Source organism: Quercus robur, chromosome 2 (genome assembly GCF_932294415.1).
Source record: "Quercus robur chromosome 2, dhQueRobu3.1, whole genome shotgun sequence".
Taxonomy (NCBI): domain Eukaryota; kingdom Viridiplantae; phylum Streptophyta; class Magnoliopsida; order Fagales; family Fagaceae; genus Quercus; species Quercus robur.
In genome coordinates, this window is record NC_065535.1 from 70,930,453 (window position 1) to 70,952,052 (window position 21,600).

At 34.7% G+C, this 21,600-nt stretch overlaps 1 protein-coding gene across 1 annotated transcript; it reads right to left on the reverse strand.

Annotated features, from left to right (window-relative positions):
• Window positions 1–60: 60 nt before the first annotated feature.
• On the reverse strand, window positions 61–13,122 carry LOC126714831 (polyribonucleotide nucleotidyltransferase 2, mitochondrial). Its single transcript, XM_050415209.1, has 16 exons — window positions 12,709–13,122; window positions 11,382–11,537; window positions 11,103–11,273; window positions 9,822–9,947; window positions 9,569–9,730; window positions 9,257–9,376; window positions 8,442–8,579; window positions 7,790–7,952; window positions 6,370–6,495; window positions 5,506–5,636; window positions 4,959–5,178; window positions 4,784–4,867; window positions 3,865–3,944; window positions 3,130–3,273; window positions 1,447–2,199; window positions 61–711 (listed from the first exon to the last, which is right to left on the reverse strand). Exons 1-16 carry the CDS (start codon window positions 13,039–13,041, stop codon window positions 610–612), a joined length of 3,009 nt encoding a protein of 1,002 aa, XP_050271166.1. The 5' UTR covers window positions 13,042–13,122; the 3' UTR covers window positions 61–609.
• Window positions 13,123–21,600: the final 8,478 nt, after the last annotated feature.

Here is a 21,600-nt window from a genome sequence, read left to right on the forward strand (position 1 = left end):
TCCCAGCTCTTTTTTCTTCATATCACTAGTTATTTCACCCCAAATTCAAATGATATAATCTGAAGAACAAACAACATGAACTTACCATAGAAAGAACAAAATTGTTTGAAAGGTCAAAACCATCATCATTTGTAATATTCCTCTGTTTTCTCTATAGATATATGCACTTTGTCATCCCTTTTGATAGAGTTAAAGGTAGCTATAATGTATCACTAACAAACAGAAACCAAAATTTACAATAAGATGCATAGAAAAGATACCTACCTACCTACCTAATCAGGACTTTAGGTCAAGTTGCCTAATCATGTGTTTTGTATTTCTAAAACACAACTCTGTTATCTGGTCGCAGAAATTGGGAAGCTTTCCTATAGAATTGAACTTGAACCAAGCGCCTGCATTCCTGATATTCTTACTGATTAGGCAGGCCATAAAATCTTGCTAAGTCCTCTCTCCTTTCCCATCAGAATATAAGAACATATGCAAAATTCATCTGTCTGCACTCTCCAGCAAAAATATTTGCCAAAATTTAGCATATCCCAAGCAGAACAGGAACGTCTTCAAATCATTTATCTTGCTGTTCTCATTTATAAAAGAATCACTGACATAATACTATTGATCATCCACCAAAGATACTACTGGAATCCCCTTGCTAGAAAAGCTTGAACACTCAACTCTTAACTCGTCACCTACCTCAAAGTCCTTTCCATCAGTCTGCATGGCAAAAACAAGGCATTTTTAAATAAACACACCAGTTTCAAAGAAGAAAGAAATTTTCAATGACCCAATTGTTTTTAAAAAATTGCATTCTCTCTTGGTCAATAGGCATTTATATTTTTTGTCATTTCAAAGCTCAACAACAAACCAGTTTCTTTGCTAGTTGCCCCATAGCTGCTCCAGACATGCTTCTTAAATCATCCTTTGGATGGGGTAGGAGTTTGGGAAAGAAAATATAACTGTTTTCATTCCAACTTGTATGGTTTTTATATGCCCAAAATAAATAAATAAAACCTATAGAGGGAAAGAGGAAGCAACGACCAGCCTACCATCAGTGAAATGGGATGTTGAGATTAACGACTATCAAGGCAAACGAAACAATAAAATTGAAATATGGCATATCCATGAAAAGTCGGCAGTAGCACAAATTGATGAAAAGAAGAAAGATTGGTCAAATTATGTAACCAGCTAATCAGCACTACTCAGGGGGAGAGGTGGTGCAGAAGGGCTATCAGCTGGTGAGACAAGACATGGTGGCATATAACTTAGCAAAATTATGGCCTATATAGGGCTTGGCTATATAAGATTTATGAAACCAAGCCAAAAGGCTTAACAAAGGGCTTTCTTGATTCCAAATGGAGTGGGAAGAAGGGAGGTACATTTGAGGGTAAAACTGGAGGAAAAAAAAAAAAGGATCAAGCTACTACAAAAGTAAAACAAGACAACACGTACCTCAAACCGATACATGCCACGAAGTCCTCCACCCAAATCAAGGACCAACCCACGTGCACGAATTTGATAAACCTTGGCAGTAACTTTCGTTCCAATCTTCAGTTTTTTTGCAGTTATAGGAGCCTCAACTTCATCCTCCTGGTCGGTTGAGCCATTCATAGTATGTGTGTGGGATGAATTGTGCTTGTTCCCATCGGCATCTAGACTTTTGAGGATAGAATTGAAATCTATCTCTCCTTCCTTTTGCAAGACACGTTTTGACTTCTTAACATTCTTAGTTGGAAAAAGACCAGAATTAGAAAATGGTGACTCATTTGCATGATCCTCAGGAGACGATTTTTTCGACTTGCAATTTGATTTTGAAGCACCAACATTACTAGTGGCACTCATGGGATTCTGACTCAAAGCAGCAGATTTTTCCTCTTCATCGCACTCTGCAGCACTTCTAATCAGAATTGGTGATATTGAGGAAGTAGAGGGGTTTACCCCACTCATTTCGGATTTGCTCCCTGACAACTCCTCTAATGGGGAATTCTCATTCTCTTGTTCATTAGAGACATCCCCAACTGATGCCCATATATTAGGTTCTTCTTTCACAGGTGGAACAGATCCGTCCACCACATTATTTGTGTCGGCTCCTGGTCGAGGTGAAGTAGCTTTAAGGGATAATTTAATATTACCACGAACGTCCTGTCCTATGCACATCAAAGAAAGCTGCTGGCCAACAGAAACCACATCTGATATCCGAGAGACCTGATCAAAGGAAAGAGGTAAAATTATTGAAGAAACAAATAATAACATTAGAAAATGCAACAATACAGAGTTCCTGATGCTATTTGTGTGTATTGATGCTAATAATCTTTATATGCAAAATTGTTAAGTGGAATAAGAGCTCCCATGACTGTTTACAACCCGGTATAATGAAAGTGTTGGAAAGTATGACATTTTCCACAAATTGAAGATGAAATCAAGGAACTGATTACTTAAACTAAATCAAGAGATTGGAGCAATCAATTATATTGATATGAAATTCAATTTCAAAATATACATGTAATAAATTGATGATTTACCTATTTTCAAATTTTGTAAATCCCATTATAAATATTTTTTTTAATAAAAAAGTAACTTTATTTTACAAGACTACTTCATGTACAGAAAGATAATGATTCAAAAAATTCAAATGAGTTACTATTAGATAAACCCTACACCTGAGACCAGTCAAACAACAATCTAGCAAATGGCTCTATCAATTGTATCCCTGAAACTTCCTCATCCTCAAAAGTACGACGATTATGTTCCCTCCACGATTATCCTCTAAATAAGATTGTCACAAGTAAGGGTCTTCCCCGTCCATACAAAAAAAGAAACCCTCCTTGGGGTCTTAACGAACCAAGTACTCTTCCATGGGAAAATCTTATTGCAGAGGCCCCTTAAGGCATCATAAAAAGAGTGAACATCAAAATTCCCATTCCTTTTCAACCCCCACCATAAGGTACAATCTCTTAATTTATGCCAACAGTGAAATGAATAAATACAGGTTCAAGCAATTATACATTAGATTTATAACAGAGAACGCTCAGTTAAAGAAAATTCAACAGAGCAAACAAACCATTTGAAAAGAAAAAGAGGGAGCTACAATGGGGATGTAGTGCTCAGAAACACTAATCCATCCATTTAACATACCGGTTCATGTGACAGCTCAGAAATGTGTAGAAGGCCTTGCTGGCCACCATTAAACTCCACAAATGCACCATATTCTTTTATTGAACTTACAACACCTTTATAGATCCCTCCGATTTCAATTTCACGGCCTACAATAAAATCAACCTGCGCAGCAGAATAAAATGATTGAGGCACCAAACACAGCAGAAATACGTATGTCATCACTACAGGCTAACTGTGAGCCACATGGAAAAAGTATATGTTATGCCAATTATTTCCACATGGAGACTGACCCAAAATAGTTTCGGTTGGTTCTGTTTTATTTTGAAGATTGGCCCAGTCTAGATTAGGGTTATCTGACTATAGTCAGAGTCAGGTTCAAAAAGTACCCAGAACTGAACCAACTTAAACAAGAGTTGTATTCCTGTTTAAAAAGCATGAGGTAGTCATCAAACTTTGTTTCAATTTAAAAAAGAAAAACAACAGCCAAACAATCACAAGGAAGCTGATGAAGAAATTTTTTAATTTTCTACTCTCTCTCTCTCTGAACTTCATTTTATTTTCCTTTGTTTTATTCTCCCTGAGGCAGTACTGTTAAAAGTTCTGAAGAAAAATTTCAATTATTACTGGAACAGATTCTGCTATCCATTAAACTTAAAACCTACTTAAAAACACGCACACACTACTGACCCAAAAAAACCCCACATTTTCAGTCCAAATTCGAAATGTAATACTTCAATTAAAAGTAAGATTTACCTTTTCTAATACTTTTTCCATTACAGCTTGATTCTTAGCAACTATGGTAAGTGTTCCATCGCTTACAGACATTCGTGCACCTGGATAATGGCAGGCATATGACATGATAATTTGATAGGTGGTCATAAGTTAACACAACCATGAATTGATTCTCATAATCTCAGTATAGCAATATCAAAACAAATCTTTAGCTGAGCAAGTATATCAAACAAAGCTGATGGTTTTTCTATCTTAAATACAACAGTGACTTAAATAAATATCCATATATTAGAAATATTAAAAAAAAACTTTCAAATATGTTTAAAAGTGTCTATTTTCTTTCATAGCTGCTAATGAGACACTAGTTCATTCTTATTTCATATATAAAATACATCTAATAGAAAATCAGCTATCATAAATTAAAATTACAGTACAAAAGTTTATTTAATCAAATAAGCGATAATAAGAAAACAGCAAAAGTGCAAGGTTGCTTATGAAGAAGAGTAGATTTTGTTAACTGAAAGGAAGAACAAATATTATAAGGACTAATACAAAGATACAATCTGTTTATGGAAATATAATTATGAAGGCAGAGAATTTTGGTGTCAAGAACTTGCAAACCACGCAAAAAGCATGAAAACATGGATAAATTAAGTTCAATTTCAATGGCATGAAGAGCGAGAAATGGCATGGATCTTTGCTCAAAAAGAAGTATTGAAGTCATGGACATTTTCACTTTGAAGAACAGTACCAATATCACTATTATGAGGAAGGCTGAGACAAACCCTAAAAAAGAAAAACTATGCCCCCAGCTGTGTATGTTATTTCATGAAATCAATAAGAGAATACACAACCCCTCTGGCCTCCCACCCCCCCCCCCCCCCACCCCCCCCCAAAAAAAAAAAGAAAAAAAGAAAAAGAATAAGGTATTCTGAAGTACCTGTTTCCTCTTCAATCTTTCTTTTTAAAGCTCCTAGAGGCCCAATCAAGCGGCGTAGGGCATCATTGCTGAATTTCAAGGTAGCTGCATCATCACAATAAATTCTCAGGCTCAAAAAGTACTATCACCACAGTAATGTGAACTAATTAAACACAATTAAAGGGGAAAATCCAACCTAAACGCGGAGAATTCCTTTCATTCTGAGTACGTGGTGCATTGATCTCCCGCTCCATATGGTCAAGGATTTGAAGACGACCTTTATATGCAGGCTCTAAACACTCACAAATGATATCTAAAGGAATTCCAGCAGGTTTTATATCCAACTGAATTGCTGTAACTCCTTTTCGTGTGCCAGCAATTTTGAAGTCCATGTCACCTAGATGATCTTCCAGGCCCTAGGGAAATCCAAGATATAACAAACTCTTAACACAACTTGGCAACGAGCCAATTGTTAAGATACAGAATAGTTGAAACTTGAAACTCAAAACATATTGGAATGGTACTCAAAAGCCCAAAATAAAAACTACATGACCAATGGCCAATTCAAAGTCCCAAAGAAAATTAAATTATTTATTATAATATCTAGGAAGATGAGAAAGTAAAGTTCTCTATTTCCTTTTGAAAACATTTAACTTAAGAAAACAACAGTATCAAAAAGAATTCAGCTCAGATAACCACCATGCATAAGTATATGACTCAAAGAAGCCAAGTAGAAGTCTTACCAAAATATCAGTCAATATACGATAATCCTTAATCATTCCAGTTGTTGGGTCAACCTCACTAACAAGACCCACTGAAACACCAGCTACATGTTCGCGTAATGGAATGCCAGCATCCATCAATGCCATACTACCTACAAAATGAGAAGGTTTATATATAATGCAATATATTTATTTTTATACACATTTTAAGTGGGGAATGATGGATTTGAACCCTAGACATCTCTATTGGAAACACCACGAAATGACATTTGACCTAATGGGCATTGGCATCATGCAAAATATTTATTCATAACACAAACTCGACATTCTGTCATGGATGATTTTGAAGGTTATAGGAAGGGATTAGTAAAGATCACCTCAGAATCCAATAAACTATAGCTCAAATAGCACATCCTCTCCTTTGTAAGAATAAGAGGGAAGGTGAGGTCATGGATTCAAAACCCACTAGGTGCATGTAAAACTTACGAATCAAAGATAAAATTAAACAAAATAAAGATCCACCTAAAACATAACATGATACAAACTACTTCCAACACATAATTACGCTACATGCCAGAAGCCAATAAACTATAGGTCAAATGGCACGTCCTCTCCTTGTAAGAATAAAATGAAAGGTGAGGTCATGGGTTCAAAACCCACTAGGTGCATGTGAAACTTTCCAATCAAAGATAAAATAAAACAAAATAAAGATCCACCTACAAACACAACATGATACAAACTACTTCCAACACATAATTACTCTACACACGTAATTTGCCTATTAGAATAAGAATTAATTCCTCAATTGCAAGCAAATAACCAAAAGTTAAGAGTAAAAAATGGCATGGAAGAGTTACTACTACTATGACAGGTGGAAAAGAATACCTCCACAGACAGTAGCCATTGATGTTGAACCATCTGAGGCCATGACCTCTGAGTTGACACGGACCGTATAGGGGAAATCATCTTCAGGAGGTAACACAGCAAGCAGAGCTTTCTCAGCAAGAGTTCCTACAAGGAGTGCCAGAAATTGCTTTATGCTAAACTTTTTCTAACATTTTCTTCATTTACAATTTTCTTTCCAGATGCAAGCATTTTTAAGTTGTTGAACAATATTGTGCATTTCATTGAAATCATTGGGTCAGAAAACCAAGGAATCCAAGTAATAAAATAGTCTGATGTTAAGTAGCAAATGGTGTATGTAACAATAGCTCACATAAATTGAAGAAGAACAGAAGAGAAACAGAAAACTTCTTTTAGGTGGGATGATATTCCTGCTTCCAATTGTTGCTTTGTGATTTTTTTTCCCCTTTCGAACAAAAAACCAAGGGGGAATGCAATATTAGAGAGAGGCTTAAATAATTATCAGAAGGGTCTGAATTTTTTACATCACTAGACTTCTGAAATTTGATATAATGTGATCTTCCAAATGCAACCATAAATTGGTGGAAAAATGACTTTTAGTTTTTAGCAAATATAAGAAGTTTCAAGCAATCTTCAATCATCCCCTATATCTTGAATGCTTCAAGTTCTTTCTTAAGATCGAGATGAGTTCAAGAACAGAACACCAATCCAATATCCAAGGAAGTGATGAATTTGGCTTGTGTCATTCTGTGTGCCCTTCATTTAAACACACACACACAAGCTTGGCTTCATGCAGGCCAATTCCATTCAAACCAAAGTTAAAATCCTTGACCTAGCGGGTTGGACAGGATTTGAGTCAAATGTATGGCCAAAATCTGGTTCAGTCCTTGATGTACAAAGACTACTCCTAAGAGAACCCAATTACTGCTCTTGGTTCACTCTTTTCCCATTAGGTGTTTGGTTCTTACTTTTTGTGCTCAAACGTGAAACGGTGCAGTGGTGATCTCACAATCATAACTTCATATAAACTGTATTCAACCAGGTAGATACTTAAAGCAATTCTACCCTATTTTATGCTGTAATGTTACTCTCTGGCTTCTGAAAATAGAGATACATATTATTTAAAAATAAAAATATATACATAATATTATGTATAAAACTATAAATTAGTGGAACCAGGAATAAGCAAAATTGTAGTGATCCAAATTAACTTAAGATCAAATTAAGCAAAAAAAAAAAAAAAAAAAAAAAAAAAAAAAAAAAAAAAACTAAAGTTACTAAACTAAACTAAAATAGAAACAACTAAAGAAGCATGAACAGAACTTGAGCGACAACTAAATGCATGCCCATAAGGTAAATAAAACAAATCAATCACATCTATTCAATCTTAATATAAATTGTGTTGACAACACACGACAATAGGAAGTGTAAATTGTTTTACCATGCCCAACTTCACGCCTGTTCAGGCCAACACGTTTGCCAACTTCATTTATTGAGAATGGTGGAAAGCTGTAGTGAAGCATGAAGCGCTTTGTTGGGGGACCGACAAGGGACTCCAAGCGTTGAGCATCTCCAGGTGCTCCGAGTGTTACAGTACAGAGAACCTATAAGTAATGCTATGTTATACTTGGCCTATAACTCTTAACCACACAAACATAGTAAAATTTTCAGTTTTTCTTTTTGCTGTTTCCAAAATCAATGCTCCATTTGTTTTGGAAGAAAATTTATTTTCCAGAAAGCATTTTCTTGTGCCTTCCTCACCCCTCCAATTCTCCAGGCCACTACCATCATTGCCATGCCACCACCACCTCTATATCCTCTGTGACAACCACCACTATAGCCCACTCTGCCGCCATCATTGCCACCATACCTACGACGCTACCATCGCCACCACCATACCTCTATGTAACATTAATGATTTTCCATGTGTGCCAAAACAGCATAAAAAGTTTTCAGGATCATTTTCAAGAAAACAGGTCATCTTCTGAGCAAATGTTTTCCACTAAAAACATTTTCTCAAGGAAATAATTTTACACCAAAACAATCAGAGTGCAAGTATCTAACTCTTAAGCCACCAAAGCATCTATACTCACCTGAGTATCTCCACGATTAAAAATTGATGACCCATGCAGTATAGGAAAACTACCAGCTTCACAATATACAGGCCTCACTTCATCAAGTTGCCTCCCATCAACTCTAAATCCTTCATTTATAATCCTTTTGCGTACAACCTGATATATTTATACAATATAAATAATTCCTAACCTCCAAAGATGTAACAGCGGGATAAACATAAATGTAGAACAGATATATAACAAAAGAATAGAAACCTTAGGCCTATAGCTCCAGTAAAGAATCCAACTGCCTGTTCCATGTGCATTTCACAATATATTTATATGTGTGTGTGTGTGTGTTTTAATTCGATAGTTACAATGGGAAGGGGGCATTTGAATCCTAGGCGTCTCCTTTGAAAACACGAGAAGGTGTCAATTGAGCTACAAGTCTCTTGACCACACCAAAATACCATATAATTTTATTATATCGTCTTAGATTGAGCACTGTATGGTTTAATACTATCACCCAATTCACAATTCCAAAGGTTTTCAAGGAGTGATACATATCAACTGCAAAATGACAGACATACTCGGCTGTATAATCAACTTTTGAAATAAATGAAGACAGAATAATGTGTTCTTGAATAAGCATTCAATTGGCTGAAGCAGTTATTCTAGAACTTTCCAAGAAAGAGAAAAGAAAGGTAAATGCATTATGCATATCATAATCAGTAATTATGAGGCACTGATATGATAAAAATGTAGAACAATTTCAGAGAGCATGTGAGAGATATTAACCTACTGGATCTCAATATAAGTTTATCTCTATAGAAATTTATAGTGGCATGGGATACCTTTTTCCTCACTGTATCTACTGTCTTGGGTAGAACTTTCAAACTTTCTTCATCACATTCTTCTTCAAGTGATCTCCTAACATCCTGTGTAATCTTATCTAAAGCCTCTCCACGTTCAAACTGGATTTAAAACATAACATGAAATTAAAGAAGGAAAAAAAAAATCAATGGCAAAATCAACATACCTTCCCACACACCCAGATACAAACACACACAGACTTGTGTGTGTGTGTGTGTGTGTGTTGAGAGAAAGGGCAGCAAAATAAATCCCCCAAAATCATAGAATTTACCATAAACAGAGATGGTATGTACCTTGCCATATGAAGGATCAGTAAAAACAGACTCTATGGGTGCTTCGGCCAAATTACCAACTTTCTCCAACGTTCTATCCGAAATCAAAGACAATTTATATTCTTTCTTATGCTTACCAGCTTTAGCAGCCAGTCTGATTTGAGGTTCAAGATATTTCACTGCCTGAATGATCAAAGTCAAGCATCTACGTAGCAATTAATATACGTATATATATATATATATATATATATAGTGGACAAGTTTCATGACTCACTTCAGGATGAGCCAGCCTTAACCCAGCTTCTAGATCATTTTCTGAGATCTCACGAGCTTGCACGTCAATCATTAAAGTTTTGTCCTTTGTACAGGCATATATTAAATTAAGATCACTTAAGCTAAGCTGCAGGAAACAAATAAAAGCAAATGAGAAGATGGGAAAGGATACATACTTAACTAAAGAGAACGTAGACTTCCATATTGATAATACCAATAATCACATAGTTTCAATAAAACTTTAATTTTAGACAATTTAGTACATAAAATTTAGTACTGTAGCAAATTGAATCCTTAACTTCTTCTTTTTTGAGTACAAAAACTTTGGTATTGTAACAAATAGACCCCCCTAAAGCTTGACATTGTTGGAGTAAGACCCCTTCATTTTCAATTTAAAAGAGGTTAAATTGGCCTTTGGTTGTTGGGGGGGGGGGGGGGGGGGGGGGGGGGGAGGAGTTAATGGGTTCTATTTACTATAGTACCAAAGTTTAAGTACTAAATTGACTAAAATAAAAGTTTAGGGGGTGTAAGTGAAACTACCCTAAAGTTCAGGGGGTGTCAATAATGTAATATAATATATTATATGTTTTAGTTATATGATACTTTATCAACCAGCAAGAGCACTTATTATATTATTCTGCATTTATAGAACCAAACAATGTAAATTATTCTTTATGAAATAATAATATAAGACTGGTTAAATTTGGCAAAGAGTTCCTGCAATCGATTATAACAAAGAATTGATTATCCAGGAAATAAGAAAAAACAAAATAGTGGAATTGCATTTCAAAGCGAATAGCATAGACTAAGAGTTTGAGATAGGTGCAAATGACACTCAGGAAACAGAGCAAAGGTCAATATTATGTCCTACCAGCATGAACTAAGTTATATTTTGTTGGTTTTGGCAGCCAGGGCCCTCGAGATAACTTACGATTTCTTTATTTCTTGTCTTGGGGGAAGTGACTAATTGTAAATTTATCTTTCAATGTGGTAATAAAAATTCAAGAATAACAAAAAATAAAATGAAGAAAGAAATAAGGAAATAATGAAATTTCAAATTTCAAATTTTACCACATATGCAATACAGCTATAACTGTACAAATAGACTGCCTTCAAAGTAAGTCTCTAAGGATCAGCAAACTTGGAAGAAGAAAATATAATTGAGTAAACCCTAATGTTGTGACCTAAAACAACCTCAAGACAATAATGTAAGAGATACTTCAAGAAAACAGAATGTACAGGAATCCATCAATGACAATTATGATCTGAGGTTGAGCCTTACCTCATCCATCGTTGGGTTAACAATAAATTTCCCAGAAATCCTCCCTATGCGTATCACTCCAATGGGGCCCCCCCAGGGAATATCTGATAACATAAGCGCAGCAGATGTTGCATTAGCTGCCATTACATCAGGATCTTGTGTTCCATCCGAGGAAAGCACACTTGCCATTACCTATGAATCAGGCAATATTAAAGGATATACATTAAGAGTAAAAAAAAAAGTTACAAATGAGAACTCTAGCAAAATGCTCTTTAACCAACCAGAATAGTGACAACATACCTGAACCTCATGGTAAAATCCAGCAGGAAATAGGGGTCGTATGGGTCGATCGATAATACGACCACATAAAAGTTCGCGCTCTTTTGGAGCACCCTCCCTCCTCATGAACGTATTTGGAATAACACCTTGGGCAAATTGCTTCTCTTGATAATCAACCTTGTAAAAAACAAAATCCAGTAAGACACACAAAGCGATCAAACACATTCACTCGCAAGGATTGTAGGGGCATCATCTTATTAAATGAAAATATAAAGTATAAACAACATCAATCTAGGGATGGTACAGCAACATAGATATCTTACAAATATGGCATTATCATCAAAATGAAATGTAACATATCAAGGGCTTTAGATTTCTCTTTCCAAACCACATGACTAGCAGCAAAACTGTAGGACATTTCTCTTCCAATATAGAAGAAACATAATATTGGAATCACTGAGTCAGTCTTGGTTGGTTTCACTTTTCTCCGACTTCATATTTATTGTTATAGTCAAAGATGTGTCAATCATAACCTCAACCCTGCACCTTTTTTTTTATTCACAACAAAATCACTTCCAAAACCACATGTCCCTGTTCTGTACTCTATAATAAATACTTTTCTTGTTCCTTCTAGTAAGTAAATTGAACTAAAATTTCAAAAGAACATTCATTTTCCAGTGCCACTTAACTCAAAAAAACCAACAACAACAAAATTCAGACAAAAACCTGAATGTCCATAATTCCAAATAAATATACACATACACTTGAACTTTATTTCTTTCATTACCCCCACAAATTAAAAAATAAAATAAAACTACATTTACACCTAAGAGAAGTTCTACATCCACAACATTTTTACAACACTTTCACAACAAATCATAGGTGGTAAGTTGTTACTGGTTCTAATTTGAACCCACTACTTAAATTACTTTTTTAACCACCAAGAGCAGCCAGTAACAACTTGCCACTTAGGATTTATTGTGAAAATATTGTGGGCATAACATTTCTCTGCATCTAATATCCATTTCCCTTTTCCTAGGACCAATAAGAAATACTCAAAAATCATCCACCCAGATGTGCATTCAACAAAACCAAACCAATAGCTCAGCAAACAAAAACAATATAAAAAAAGGGTATAACTAAATTAGAATTAGTTAAAAGAAATAAAATTTCAAAAGAAACATCATTTTCCACTGCCAAAAAACAAGTAAAACAGAATCACATTTACACATAATATTCATTTCCTTTTTCCTATAGTGAAAATTCACAGTAACTAAGTAAACCAATATATGCATTCAACAAAACCAAACCAATGAGAGAGAGAGAGAGAGGGAGAGAGAAATGGTACAGTGAGTGGCAAGAAATCGCGAACGGCGTCGCCTTTGGCAGAGGCGACGGTGGACAGGACTTTGGTCTCGTCCATGCCCATAACGACGGAGCCATTAGCGAAGCGAGCGATCTTGCCAGTCTCGAAGGAGATGAGTCGCGAGCCAATCTCGAATTCCTCCCTGAATGTCTCGAGGACCTTGGTGCCTGCGACGACCGGGTCCGGGTCGGGCTGAGACTGGGTGGCGAAGCCGAGGCGACCGCAGCAAATGGTGCGGAAGCCGAGGGACCGCCATGTGAGGAAGTGTGGAATGTTGGAGAGGAGCGGGTGGGCTCTTCTCGCCATGGACGCCATGGCTTTTGAGTCTGTGTGTGTGAGAGAGTGCGAGAGTTAGGGAAGGGTTTAGGGTTTAAGAATTTTGTTGTTTGTTTTGTTTTGTTTTTTTTTTTTTTCTTTTTAGAAAAAAGGGTTTAAGAATTAAAGAGTAGACACTAGAAAATATAAAACGAGAATTATGAATCACTGTCTGGGATAGGTTCGGAAATGAACCAACGACAGTTTTATCTTTTTGTTATTTTCAATGTTAACGTTTTATAAAATTATCTCATTTTTTTATATTTGATAGTATTATTTAGTTTCTATGAAATAGAGTTGTTTTTTAAAAAATTTAGTAAAAAACAACCCTTAAAAATAAATTATACTTTTAATATTGATTAAAAATAATTTTCTTTTGACTCAATTTTTATGATATTACCATACATTGAAAAATGTAAAAAACTATCTTCACGCAAAGTTTTCAATCGAAACAAATGAAGCAATACCTCGTAGTCAATTCAAAAATAATAGCATATGTAGACCTTTCTTTTTTTTGAGCAAATATAAACTTTAAATTGGATGGTATAAGTTTAAAAATAAATTCATAAAATATCAAATTATTATTTGTAGCTTATTAATAATTATTAATATAAATTGTCCATTTCATGGTAAAAAATATGTTTTAAAAAAAAGATAACCTTGGTGAATATAATTTTTATAAGTTCACAATAATATTTTTATCTAATTAATTCAAATAATATAATTTATATATTAAATTAGAATAAATATGTGAATGGGTAAAGAAAGAAATTTGTCATGGTTTTATTATTATTATTATTATTATATATATATATAGCAAAAGAATAAGTTAATTAAGTAGCTCATGAACAAGCTTGAGCTTGTTTAATAAGAAAATGAACAAAGTTTGAACATGTAAGGATATGATTACTACGGTTGATAACGTAATCAAGAGAGGTTTATGCTTAGTTAATGGTGTGGTATGCATTGGTGTAGTGGAGAAACGATGGATTGGCTTTTGCTCCATTGCAAGGTTGCATATGCTTTGTGAAGTGAAGTGTTTACTGACCAGAAGAGGTGGGATTCTATTAAGGCTTCTAGGAATGGCCCTAGCTTCTCGCACATCTTCTTTGCTGATGATTTGTTGCTTTTTGCAAAGGCAAATTCCAAGAACTGTGAGGCAGTCATGGAAGTGCTTGATAACTTTTGCAACCTTGCTGGGCAAAAAGTCAATAAGGCTAAATCTCGCATTTTGTTTTCCCCGAATGTCACTAGAAGAAGTAGACGGAGGCTGTGTAACAAGATGGGGATTAGTGAAACCTCGGATTTGGGAAGATACCTGGGTTTCCCTCTCTTACAGCAAGGAAGGAATGGTAATGCTTTTAATTTTGTGGCTGAAAAAATTCAGGCCAAACTTGCAGGATGGAAGTCGAAACTTTTGTCAAGAGCTGGGAGGTTGGTTCTCATTAAGTCTGCGGCTGCCCCTATAGCGGACTACTATATGCAATGCCATGCTCTTCCTATCAAAGTATGTAATGCTATTGATAAAAAAATGAGGGATTTTTTGTGGGGGTCCACTGAAGAGAAGAAAAAGATGCACATGGTTAACTGGCATACAGTTACACAGCCTAAGGAGTTGGGAGGGCTGGGGTTATTTCAAACAAGACACAGGAACCAAGCCTTGTTGGCCAAATTGTGCTGGAGATTGGCTTCAGAGCATGAGGCCCTTTGGGCTTGGATGCTGTCTGCCAAATACTTGTCCACAAGAAGACTAACGGAGGAAGGTAGGAAGTTGCCATGCTCAAGAATTTGGGCTGCGTGCAAGGTTGGCGGCCCAGTATATGTTAGAGGCCTTAAGTGGTCTGTTAATAATGGAAGATCAATCAACTTTTGGAAAGACTTCTGGCTACCCTGTGGTCCGCTTAGAAACTTCATTGAAGGACCTCTTGCCCGAAATGAAGATCACCTGACTGTGCAGCAAGGGGTGAACCCGGGTTACAATGGAGATGTTTGCAACATCTCTTTTGAGCTGCCGATTCACGTGCTAAGTTTAATCAAGGCTATTCCTTTTGCTCTGAACCATGACTCCGAAGACTCACTCGCCTGGGCTTTTTCAAAAGATGGTTTCTTTTCTCTCCAATCTGCATACCTGTTAGCAAGGGGTTCAAATCCTTTGAACCTGGGCTCTTCTTCCATGTCGTGGCTTTGGAAGGCTGATACACACCCACGAATCCAATTTTTCATGTGGCTGTGCTCTCATAACAGCCTGCCCACTGGAGAAGTCCTAGGTTCAAGAGGTTTAAACCTCGACCCTTTATGTGCAATTTGCCACCAAGGAAATGAATCGGTGGACCACTTACTAAGAAGGTGTTTTGTTGCTCAAGACTTATGGCAAAAGCTTAAGGTGCCACAAGGCCTCTTACACACGTTTGATCTTTCTCTTGAGGAGTGGCTGGAGGCGAACTGTGTTACTGGGTTTGTCTCTGAGCAGTTGGGCATTCCGTGGAAGATCATTTTTCCTATGGGAATTTGGCATTTGTGGTTAGCCCACAACATGTTTCTCTTCAGGTCAGGTGTTGTAGATAATATGATCTATATGAAGTGTATTAAGGAAAGTGCGGAGTATTTCGCTATAGGGGCTAAGGTTCGGTGCAACAGAATGAAGAGGGTAATCCGTGTTGCTTGGGAAAAGCCTCCTTTGGGATGGTGGAAGCTCAATTCAGACGGGTCTGCATTGGGAAACCCGGGTAAGGCAGGGGGAGGGGGTTTAATTCGTGATCATCAAGGAAATTGGGTCAGAGGTTATGCAAGGGCCCACGGAAACTCCAGCAGCTCCTTAGCTGAGTTATGGGCTCTCCGTGACGGCCTTGAAATCGCCAAAGAGCTTGGGCTTGACAACCTAATTGTTGAGATGGATGCCTTGAGCATTGTCATGCTAATGAATAATAATAAGGCTAATCTTTTAATGGAGCCTTTACTCTCTGATTGCAGGAGACTGTTAGCTGCTATTCCCAACAAGAGGGTTGTGCACATATTCCGCGAAGCTAATCAATGCGCGGACACGCTGGCAAGATTTGGGGGAAGCTCCATTTCTAATTTTGTTGTCTTTTTATGCCCACCGCCTATGGTGGCTGACCTCCTTATTGCTGATAAGGAGGCTTCTTTTTGTAATAGACTTGTTCCTGCTTAGTTTTATGTTATGATCTTAATTTACCAAAAAAAAAAGAAGTGTTTACGATGTTTGAAATTCAATGGGTGATGATAAAGACTATATATGTATATCATTTATTTTATTTAAATGGCATTGATTTAAAAAATATTTTTTAGATATATGGAATTTGGTGTCATTTTGCTTAATGTTGCTGGTGTAAGTGTGGAAGGATTAGAATAATCATACATTTGAGGACATTGAAAGATCTCTTCATCAATTTTGTATTTTATTTGATTGGTTGAGGCATGGGTTTTATACCATTGTACGACCAATTTGAGTTCCAATATCCTTTTAGATTGTCTACATTTTTTTGTCTACTTTGTGCTCATCATTGTAAATATACGGTACATTTTCATATTCAATAAAACTTCTATTATTTATTAAAAAATAAAAAAACATATAATATAATTTGATGGTGAGCTCAAACTTAATTTGTATTCAAGGAAATAAATTAAGTGAACAATCCTGAAATTTTTTATATCTGATCCTACTCAGCTCACTTACAGCTCTATTATGGGAGGGTCATGACTAATGTGACATATATTATTAAGCCTTGTCGGCAACTTATTTGATCCTCTCTCTTATTCTTAGCACGCTTGGTTTATACTCAAAGTCCGTTATTAACTTATTATCATACATCTTCAAGATCACGTTCTTATCAAGATACCACTTGATTTTTGATATAAGCAAAAATCAAATCCAAGTATTTTATTTGACGAAAATGAACTTTTGCATTTGAGAACTCACGGTTTGTGTTTAAAACTTAAAAAGTGATATCATAGATATTACAAATTTTTACTACATAAATTTTACAAACAAATGTGTCACAATGCACAAATTGTAATAAAAATAATTTAGATACTTATTTATTATGTTGATGAAGTCACATTCATTACATTTGTTGTCTAATCAATTTGTAAGATTTTTAATTTTTATAATAAAAATTAGAAGAAAAATGTTATGTTCACAATATTTTCACAAAACTTTCACAACAAACCTTAAACTCTTGTTTGGGAGGAGGGAATAGAATGAAATGGAAATGAATGAAGAGAATAATTTTAGAATATTTTTCTCTTCTCTTGTTTGGGAATTTTAATGAAGAGAATGGAAAGTTCATTCCCTTGTTTGGGAATTTAAGTAGGAGGAAATGGAATGGGTAGGAAGGAACACTCATTCCTCTTTATTCCCTTAAAATCTCAAATTTTCATTCTCCCAAAATTTGGAGGAATTAGAGGGAATGAAATTAAATTTAATGAATTTTTTACTAAAATTTCCAAAATATCCCTATATATTCAACCCTTTATTTTAAAATAGAAGTCTAATAGTGATATTGTAATAAAATAATTTCATTAATTTCCCTTTATGTTACTTTCCAATAAAACTACTTACATTCCATTCATTTTCATTTCTTTCAATTTCTTTATTTTAAAACATCCAAACAATATTACTAAATTCCATTCCATTCCATTAATTTCCCTTACTTAAAAATATTCTATTCATTTTCCTTGCTTAAAATCATTTCATTCTATTCCTTTATGAACTCCCAAACAAAATCTAAATGACATGTTATTATTGACTGTTATTAGTAAATAAAAAAAAATGATTTCAATAGTAAGTTTAAATTAGAACCAATAATAATTTACCACTTAAGATTTGTTTTGAAAATATTGTGGATTTATCGATTTATAATAATTTCAACATTTTTCAAACAATTTTTTTTTTTTTTTTTTTGAGTTGGACATTTTTCAAATATTTTTGTAAACATATTTCAAACTTAAAAAGTGTTGGAACCACACGGTTCTACAAATACCAAAATCCAAAATTTGTTTTTCATGGCCAAGCAAACAAAAAGAGCTACCATGTGGCAAGTAAAGAAGAGCCAGCCATAAAGGCCCTTCTCATTGGCTCATTTCGCTGTGGCATAAAGCATAATTCTCTCCGTTTGACTTTTGATTTGACATCATGCCTGACGCCACAAACTAACTGTTCCGATCAACCGCAAACTTTTCCTAGTTATATATACTCCAAGCTTAAAGCTCTTTTACTCAGTGAGTCTGCAAGTGTTTTTCAAAGAGGTCTTTTACATTTGAGAGAAATGGCATTGCCAATCCAAAGCCAAGGAGATCGTTTCCTTCAGTCCCGTCTCTGAGCAAAGTTAAGGTAGCTTATACGCATCCAATTAGCTTCGGGTTCCCCTTGACCAATGTCAAGAGGAACCCAACGCAGATCGAATACGTCTCGGCTACCTCCGTTCTATCTTTCCTCATCATCATCTTCTTCTTCTTCAATTTCACCATTTTGTGTTATTTTAATGCTAAAAGATTTTTTTTTTTTTTTAATAAAACAAATACTTTATATTGTGATTATATTCTTTTGAGTGTATATATAGTCCTTTTATCAGACACATGCACACTAGGTAATTAAGAATCTTAGAAGTTTTTAAGATCTTAGAAACTAATAACGTTGCCCGGGGAATTACATATAACTATTCTTTTTTAAGGGGAGAAGGGGATTTAAATCTTAAATATCTTTGTCCTGATTCCTGAACTTATTTTATTAACCAATTGAGCATTAGCAAATAGACTAACTATTAGTTGAATGCTATTTTGTCATGTTGACTCGTGACTCTCGTCTATATAATAATAGCAAAATGGAACCTAAGGGAATCTGGACTAGGTTTTTAAAAAAACAAATTTACCTCCTCCATATGAACCACCCCTTAGTTCTTACATGAAAACAACATAACTGGCGTGGAGTTCTCAAGAAAAAAATGGAATATTCTTGATGAGTAAAATGAATATATTCACTCGTCTATTCAATAATAGAAAAATGGGATCTTGATTTTTTTTTTTAAGTAGTGCTTATTATATGCAAATTGTTTTAGATAGTTTTACAATGAAAACCATGACTTCAAATCACAATTTTAGTTGTTTTTTAAATATATGTAAAAACTGTATAAAATAATTTATATGCAACAAGTTTATCCTTTTTTTAAAAAAACATTTCATTACGTACGTTGGTCAACCACGCGGCCTTTGCTATTCACTTCCTCCACATAGGACTTGATTTATGCAAACTATAGAATAAGAAGCTTCCTAACATGAAAACTACATAATTAGCTTGAGTTTTTTGAGAGATTTTGTTTTTTTATAGTTCAATAGTTATAATAAGAGGAGGGATTTGACTTTGAACATTTTTGTTAGAAACGCTAAAATGTACCTATTGAGTTACAATATTTTATCAATTCCAATCAATTTTAAAATAGCAAAGTAAGGCATAATATTAATAGATAAATTTTGAACATATATTATATTTTGATTCATTATCATTGATTCAAAAGATAATAAAAATGTTCAAATATTAGCTAAAAGGTAACTATTGAAGTTTTGCCATATGACGCTCTATTTGACAATAAATTTTTTCACATAAATTTTTTACTCAAGTGTCACATTAAAGATAAGGACTAATTAACAAAGATAATGTCTAATAACTATTCAGTTACAATCTCATGTATATATAGATTAATAAAGAAAACTCACTAATAGTCAGAAACTACTTTTAGAATAAAGAAAAATGATAAAATATGAATTAAGAAGATTAAGCTTATATATGAGTATAAATTCTTAAATGAAACTACCAAGCAAAATGGGTAATTATATGAGTCTTAAATAAATACAAATTATTTTCAAATTAAATAACCAAGTATCGGTGCATTGCATAAAACATTATCTATGCTCAAAGCTTAACTGACTTGGCCAAGTGTTTTTCAGAGTGTTCTTTAGATTTGAGAGAAATGGCATTTACAATCCAAGGCCAAGGAGATCCTTTCGTTCAGTCCTGTCCGAAGGAAAGTTAAGGTAGCTGATACGTATCCGATTTGCTAACTTCCTTCTCTACTTCCATTTCGCCATTCATGATTCAACCTAAATACTCGCTAGAGGACATGGAATTGATAGCCTTTTTCCGTTCTCTTTTGTTTTATTCTATTCTATTTTGTTTTTCAATGTATATTCCGACAAAGGTTCTGGACTTTTGGTTTTGAATCATCAATGAGATGAGTTTTAGCATTTTACTCGAAATGTTGTAAATTTTCTTGGCAATGATTTTGAATTTTGAAGGTTTGTATTGTTTATCCTCCTCATGCGTGTGAATGGATTTAAATACATATATGTGTAGTAGAGATATGGACTTTAAATGAATCCAAATCTTCTGTCCTACTTTTCCAGCTTCACTCTATAGTCCACCAATAGAAACTTGCCACGTGTTAATTAATTAGGTGAACACGTGACATGTTTTTATTAATGGAGTATAAAGTGGAGTAGGAAAAGTGGGACAGAAGATTTAGACTCGCTTTAAATAGACATTACTAGAAGAACTTAATAAGGACACAAGGCTTGACATTAGAATGTTCTACCGTTATCATTGTGCATCATTGGCATAAGTTATTTTACAAGTACAAGTTCTTGTGAAGTGAAAGGCAAGAATCGATATTCAAGTCTTCATAAATAAGCTTTACACGCATATATACTTAAATTGGACAAAATGGGCTTTTGCCCTTTTCCACAAAACTAATTAGCCTTTTGCCCTTCTTTCCAAACTAAATAGGGAAATGCCCCTCTTTTGAAACTCGATTTTCTCAAAATCGAGTTAAAAAAAAAAAAAAATCTAAAGCCCTATAGTGATGTTTTTAAGGACCTATAGTGACGTTTTAAGAACTTATAGTGACGTTTTATAACTTGATATTCACAAAATCGAGTTATAGGCAATAAAATTGCCTATAACTCGATTTTATGGATATCAAGTTACGAAACGCCACTATAGGTCCTTAAAAACGTCACTATAGGGTTTAACTCGATTTTGAAAAAGTCGAGTTTCAAAAGAGGGGCATTTTCCTATTTAGTTTGGGAAGAAGGGCAAAAGGCTAATTAGTTTTGTGGAAAAGGGCAGAAGCCCATTTTGTCCTACTTAAATTAATTGAACTAGAATAGAATTTCTATTTCAAATCAAAATACACTACCTCTAAACATAAATTGAAGTGCATGAATACAGCATGAGACAAGACTCCACAAAGCATCCAATTAGAGCCCGACTGACAAACGTTGACATTTAAGTGCCCCCTACCCTTTTTTTTTTTTTTTTTGAAAAAAAGTGCCCCCTACCCTCAAGAAAAGTAAAACTCGTTTTTTAATTTTAACAACAAAACATAAATAGAAAAGACATTGTAACAGGCTCTTTGGCACATTTATACCTTATTATATATGAAAACATAACTTGATGGTCTCTTAAATCCTAAAAATAATCGACTATTGATTTTGCATTGAATTTCGTAGCAATTTCTTTATACTTCAAAGTTAGAGACATTTTGTGTT

Coding starts and splice junctions, on each gene's coding strand:
- LOC126714831 (XM_050415209.1), bottom strand. CDS start 13,041: ATGGCGTCCATGGCGAGAAGAGCCCACCCGCTCCTCTCCAACATTCCA. Junction 9,948..11,102: donor TTAACCCAACGATGGATGAG/GTAAGGCTCAAC, acceptor TGTTTCCTGCAG/CTTAGCTTAAGTGATCTTAA. Junction 712..1,446: donor GTGGCATGTATCGGTTTGAG/GTACGTGTTGTC, acceptor TTTGCCATGCAG/ACTGATGGAAAGGACTTTGA.